The sequence below is a fragment of the Vitis riparia genome, unplaced genomic scaffold (assembly GCF_004353265.1).
Source record: "Vitis riparia cultivar Riparia Gloire de Montpellier isolate 1030 unplaced genomic scaffold, EGFV_Vit.rip_1.0 scaffold473_pilon_pilon, whole genome shotgun sequence".
Lineage (NCBI taxonomy): Eukaryota > Viridiplantae > Streptophyta > Magnoliopsida > Vitales > Vitaceae > Vitis > Vitis riparia.
The window spans coordinates 45,498-52,225 of NW_023269687.1; the positions used below are offsets into that span (position 1 = coordinate 45,498).

The window sequence follows — 6,728 nt, forward strand, 5'->3', positions numbered from 1 at the left end:
ACAAAAAGATGTACGATAAGCTCACAATGCGATAAGCTCACAATGCGAAAGGGAGCTTTTCTGACCAATCCTGAGAAGTCTCGACCATCTTTCTCAAAATCCTCTTGATATTCTTATTTGCGACCTCAACTGCCCCGTTAGTTTGCGGCCTATACGTAGACGATCTGTGATGCTGAATGCCATACTCCTGAATCAACGTGTCCACCTTGCCCCTGAAATGCACCCCTCTATCAGAAATCAGCTCGTGAGGGACCCTGTATCAACAGATAATGTGCGATCTGATGAATTTGGCCACCCTGGCCGCTGTCAATCTAGCATAGGAAGCAGCTTCCACCCACTTGGTGAAATAGTCAATGGCTACTAAGATGTACTCATGACCATTGGAGGACTTGGGCGAGATCTTCCCAATAATATCAACACCCCATACTGAAAATGGCCAAGGGGATGTGAGTGCATGCAACTCAGAAGGTGGTACGTGTATCAAGTCTCCATGCATCTGACACTCCTGACATCTTTGTACAAACTGGCAACAATCTGTCTCCATGGTCAACCAAAAGTAGCCAGCCCTCATGATCTTACGCGCTAGCATATGACCTCCCATGTGTGGGCCACAGACCCCTACATGAACCTCTCTCATCACTCGATCTGTAGATGTACGGTCTAGACATAATAATAACAGACCATCAGGTGATCTCCTATACAGTGCATCCCCGCAAATAACAAATTTGGTGGCCAACTATCTCAATGCTCTCCTATCCTTGGTCGAGGTTGACTCTGGGTAAGTGTCGCATGACAGAAACTAATAAATATCGTGATACCATGGCAACTCAATCTGATCCTCTATCTCTCCAATCAGACAATAGTAAGCTGGTGCAGACCTAGTTTCAATTAGCAATGGCCTAACAATCACCCCCGTGGGGATCACAATCATAAAAGCCAAAGCGGCTAATGCATCGGCAAATTGATTCTCCACCCTGGGCAGATGTATATACCTTAACACATCAAATCCATCCATCAACAGGTCCAAGTAAGCATGGTAGGGTTTTAGCTTCTCATCCCGAGTCCTCCAGATACCTTGAGTTTGCTGTATAACCAAATTGGAATCCCCGTGGATCTCCAACTGTCTAATGCCAAGATCAAGTGCAATCTCCAAACCTGTAATGCAAGCCTCATACTCCACAATATTATTCGTCAACCGGTGATGATCGGAAAATACTAACCGGACTGATCTGGGGATATGAGCACCTTGTGGTGATATTAACAAGATACCAATGCCAAACCTCGACTGATTGGCGGCGCCATCAAAGTACAACTGCCATCCCGTAATACTAGTCATTAAAACGATCTTCTCATCAGGGAAATCATCATCAACCGATTTGTCATCGGATATCGGTAAAGAAGCTAGATGATCTGTAACAATGCTTCCTTTTACTGACTTCTGTGTGACATAATGAATATCAAACTCTGTCAACAATACCAGCCATCTCATGAGCCTACTAGTCAGAACAGGCCTGTCAAATAGATACCTCAACGGGTCCAATCGCGAGACCAAGAGCACGGAATACTCTATCATGTAATGTCTAAGTCTCCTAGTGGCCCAAACCAATGCCAAGCAAAGGCGCTCAATCATAATGTACTTGCACTCATACTCAAGCATCCTCTTACTCAAATAATAGATGGCACGCCCCAAATCATCAAGCTAAGCTAACATGCATCCTAAGGCCATGTCCGAAACTGATAAGTACAGAAGCAAAGGACGCCCCGGTGTGGGAGGCACTAAAACCGGAGGAGAAAGGAGACACTCCTTAATCCTCTCAAAAGCGCGCTGACAATCATCACTCCAAACTATAGGCTGATTCTTCCTCAGAAGGCGGAAGATAGGCTCACAAATGTCTGTCAGTCTAGCAATGAAACGACTGATGTACTGCAATCTGCCTAGGAATCCCCTAATCTCTTTCTCAGTCCTCGGGGCAGGCATGTCAAGTATGGCTCTGATTTTCTCTGGATCAATCTTTATACCTCGCTCACTAACAATGTGTCCCAGCAATTTTCCAGAAGCCACCCCAAAGGTGCACTTTTTGGGATTCAATCTCAACCTGAACTGTCTGATCCTCTCAAAGAACCTTTGTAAGGCTGCTAAGTGATCTGTCCTGTCTCGGGACTTCACTATCATGTCATCCACATATACCTCGACATTTGTGTGCATCATATCATGGAACAGAGTAGTAGCAACTCTCTGATAAGTGGCTTCTGCATTCTTCAACCCAAATGGCATAACCTGGTAGCAGTAAGTACCCCACTCAGTAATGAAAGAAGTATTTTCCATATCCTCTAGAGCCATCAGAATCTGATTATACCCAGAAAAGCCATCCATGAAGGACAACATCGGATGCCCTGCAGTGCTATCAACCAGCATATCAATGTGTGGGAGGGGAAAATCATCCTTAGGGCTGGCCTTATTCAGATCTCGAAAGTCAACACAAACCCTAACCTTGTCGTCCTTTTTGAGAACAGGGACGACATTAGCCAACCACTCAGGATACTCAACCACTGACCAGAAGCCAACACTGAGTTGCTTCCGAATTTCTTCCTTAACCTGCAGACTCCATCGAGGGTGTAGTCTCCTCAATTTTTGCTTAACGGGCCTAGCATGTGGTAAAATGGGCAGGTGATGCTGCACTATGGAGGGGTCAAGGCCCGGCATGTCCTCATATGACCATGCAAATACATCCAAGTATGACCTGAGCAGGTCAATCAACCTACTCCTCTCATCAAGAGATAGGGAAGAGCCAATCCTAATCTCTCTGGGCTGATCTGGTGCCCTAAAATCTATCAACTTCGTGCTACCAGAAATGGGTGTGACTTTCTCGTCCTCTGTGTCAGAATCACACTCTGACTGACCACCCAGCGGGTCATCCATATCTCCCACATCATCAACATCATATATATGTATCGTGGGTGTTGGTGGTGCAATCAAAGGAAATTGTTGTGACACAGTCAAGTACTTGAAAATACTCATATCATTATTACCATCAGAAATACCATCAAAGCGGGTGACAAACCCGGACATAGTGTCAGAAGAAAGAGGCGGGTCCACAGAGTCGGACGCTCCCTCAACAGAAGTAAAATCAGAAGTAACGACATCAAGGACTGACTCATCATCAAGTACAGAAACTCCAGATATGTCAAAAGCATAATGGGGTCCACATGGGGCTGCATCAAGGATACGACCAATGCCTATAAAATCCATATCATCAGTGTAGGCATCAGGAATAGAGTCATCCCCATCAGTCTCGAGTACAGAAACTCCGAACATATCGAAAGCAGTATAGGGCCCGCGTGGGGCTACATCAAAGATACGACCTATGCCGATCATGTCCATCTCGTCAATGCCATCTCCCAAATCCATAGGTAGGTCATTGTCAGGGACCTTCTCAGGGAAACACATAGAGAACACACTAGCTCGGTCTGGTGATGGGGGCGCAACTATCATGGCACCAAGCGCCTCAATAGTCTCGGTGTCCAAATGCATCTGACCCAGGGCTTGCTGGATGTTCTGAATCTCAACTGTCTCTGGAATGCGAATAGTCCCCTCTGTGCGGGGTGTATGCTCTAAACCCCTGATGAAGTAGTCAGCCAACTGGAAGGTGTATGGGCGAAGGGGATAATCAAATGGAATGCCAGTCATGGCAGCCCTCACTCTATCCCTGCGCAGCCGTGCCATATAACGTGCATCAGCCTCTGTGGGGATGTAACCCAATCCATAGGGTGTGTCGTGATCAACTACGAAAGTAAACTCGTGGGGCCCCTGCTGGCGGCGACCCAATCCCATGCCAGGCAAATAAGACATGCCTCTCATCATGCTGAGCACCAAAGTGCTGCTGTGCTGGTCAAATGACATAGGTACCATATCTCTGCTGCCATCCTCTAAGCTGACAACCTGAACCTCATCGAACATAAACCCGGATAAATGTAAGTCATTCTCACTGTGACTGATATGTAACACTGGCTCAGACGAAGTGATACTATCTCTATCAGACTGTATTGTGATAATGCGCCCATCGTGTATGAACTTCACCTTCTGATGAAGGGAAGATGGTATAGCACTAGCCTCATGAATCCATGGGCGACCAAGAAGCAGGTTAAAGGATGACTGAATCCTTAAAACCTGAAATACTATGGAGTAACTAACTGGCCCAATCATGACATGTGTACTGAGTGTACCCATAACTGTCCTCTGAGTCCCATCATAAGCTCTAACAGTCTGTGTAGAAGCCCTAAAATTGGCTGGAGAAAACCCAAGTGCAATAGCAGTAACCAATGGACAGACGTTCAGGGCAGAACCATTGTCCAGCAGAATAGACGGCACCCGATGGCCTGAACAAACAACATCAATGAATAAGGGTCGAACATGATTTGATCCTTCTAGTGGCAAGTCATCATCAGAAAACACTATGCATGTAGCTCTATCAGCTGTCAACATGTGAATAAGCCCCTCTGGGGTAGTAGCAGTGTCAACCCTAATCTGGCCAAGGGCATACCCCTAGCTCGGTCGGGTGGGGACAAAATTGTTGGTCATTTGGGTTCTTCACTAGAGTTCATTTCACTCTTGCATTGCTTGCACATCGCACTCACAATTCACTCGTTCATTCACTCTACTGAAGAGGGGCATATTTGTAGACCCTCAATTTTGTCCCTCGACACTGGCATTTATCCTTTGGGCGTCACCTGCACCCATCGTTCTCATATGGCACCACTAGGGCCCCTTTTGGGTTTAGTCGGTGTCCGAGCCTCGTGTGGGCTTGTCTGTGGTCCATTGTGTGTGTATGTGGTTCATTTTGGAGGGTCATCATGACCATTTTCCTAGTCATTCACATCACCCTATAGGAAGGAAGTGGGGTCATCCCGATGTTTTAGCTTAGTTGAAGTTTATAGGGGCATGTTGAGGTTTGGAGCACTCGGACTTGTTTTGATCATGGCTCCCTCATTCAAACTCGGAATTGCACACCATTTTTTTTCATGGATTCCTCACTCTTCCAGGAACATTCTATCAAATTTTCAAGATTTTTTGCAACCGGTTCGACCAGTTGGCATCCAGTTCGACCGGTTGGCATCCGGTTCAACCGGTTGAGCCGGTTCATCGAGTCAACCGATGTAGAACACTGATTTTTGGTAATTATTTTGATCATGGCTCCCTCATTCAAACTCGGAATTGCACACCATTTTTTTTCATGGATTCCTCACTCTTCCAGGAACATTCTATCAAATTTTCAAGATTTTTTGCAACCGGTTTGACTGGTTGGCATCCAGTTCAGCCGGTTCATCGAGTCAGCTGGTGTAAAACACTGATTTTGGTAATTTTGGGACCCAAATCCTACATGGCTCAGGCCCATAAGCTCTAGATCGGTTTTGGGGAATGTTGTGGGCCCATTTTGGGCCCTGGTTTGGGTTCCTTGCAGCCCACCACGAATCCATATGGATTCGTGGTGGTGAAGCAAGCTGAAAACTGAAGGGAGTGAGCTGGCCTCGTAAGTGCAAGAGAAATAATGGGGGGTGTGGTTCCCATGCTGATGGAGGGGATTTCGGTGCTGAAGGGGAATGAACCCAGGAGGCTCAAAGGCTGAGAGGGGTATGAGTATAAAAAGTGAGAGGATAGGAGAGCAAAGGACCTTTTGGCATTTTTAACAGAGGGGATATTTTGTTGGTGAGAAAAACAGAGGGTGAGGAGCATCTTCTGAGTCGAGAGCGTGGAGGAAAGCTACAGCATCTCGGTTTTCTGGAAGTCATCATCAGCGTACATGGATCATATTTGGTGGAGATTCTGAGGTAAGTATGCTGAACTTTTTTTTTTACCTACAGGTCATCTTCATCGTCTTCGTATGCTTTTTCCTCTTTCTCATCCTCTTTTATTTCCTTTGATGTGAAGATTGTGTTGCTTGGGTGTGGATAATAAAGGCCACACATGTTTGTTGTTGATTGGTTATGAATGGTTGAGGATTATAGTTGAGGATGATTGTTTTCTTCATGTGTTAGAATCACGTTTAGGCTCCAGTTTAATTCATTCATCGTTTTCAATTCAGCACCATAGTTGGCTGACTCTGTCAGTCATGAGGAACACCTGACCTTGCTTTGTTTGGTTCTCACTCATCCGGGCTCGGAATTGAGAACTGTTTCCTTTGTTTGCTTCCTTATTCATTTAGAAACTTTCTGACCAAATCTGGGATTTTTTATCAACCGGATGAACTGGTTGGGAACCGGTTCAACCGGTTCAGCACCATAGTTGGTTGACTCTGTCAGTCATGAGGAACACCTAACCTTGCTTTGTTCGGTTCTCACTCATCCGGGCTCGGAATTGAGAACCGTTTCTTTTGTTTGCTTCCTTATTCATTTAGAAAATTTTTGACCAAATTTGGGATTTTTTATCAACCGGTTGAACCAGTTGGAAACCGGTTGAACCGGTTCAGCACCATAGTTGGCTGACTCTGTCAGTCATGAGGAACACCTGACCTTGCTTTGTTCGGTTCTCACTCATCCGGGCTCGGAATTGAGAACCATTTCTTTTGTTTGATTCCTTATTCATTTAGGAACTTTTGACCAAATATGGGATTTTTTATCAGCCGGCTGAACTGGTTGGGAACCGGTTCAACCGGTTCAGCACCATGGTTGGTTGACTCTATTTGTCATGAGGAGCACCTGATCGGGCTTTGTTTGGTTCTCACTCGTCTAGG

At 45.7% G+C, this 6,728-nt stretch overlaps 1 protein-coding gene across 1 annotated transcript; it reads right to left on the bottom strand.

The window, feature by feature from the left end:
- Positions 1 to 259: 259 nt before the first annotated feature.
- LOC117909936 lies at positions 260 to 1,657 on the bottom strand. The gene is made up of 2 exons (XM_034823984.1): positions 819 to 1,657; positions 260 to 695 (listed from the first exon to the last, which is right to left on the bottom strand). The coding sequence occupies exons 1-2, from the start codon at positions 1,655 to 1,657 to the stop codon at positions 260 to 262; spliced, it is 1,275 nt and encodes a 424-aa protein (XP_034679875.1).
- Between the last annotated feature and the right edge of the window lie 5,071 nt (positions 1,658 to 6,728).

Excerpts from the sequence above, each read along its gene's own strand:
- LOC117909936 (XM_034823984.1), bottom strand. The coding sequence starts at position 1,657 with ATGCTTGAGTATGAGTGCAAGTACATTATGATTGAGCGCCTTTGCTTG. Across the intron at positions 696-818 it reads GATCAGATTGAGTTGCCATG|GAGATCACCTGATGGTCTGT; the intron begins GTATCACGATAT and ends TGCACTGTATAG.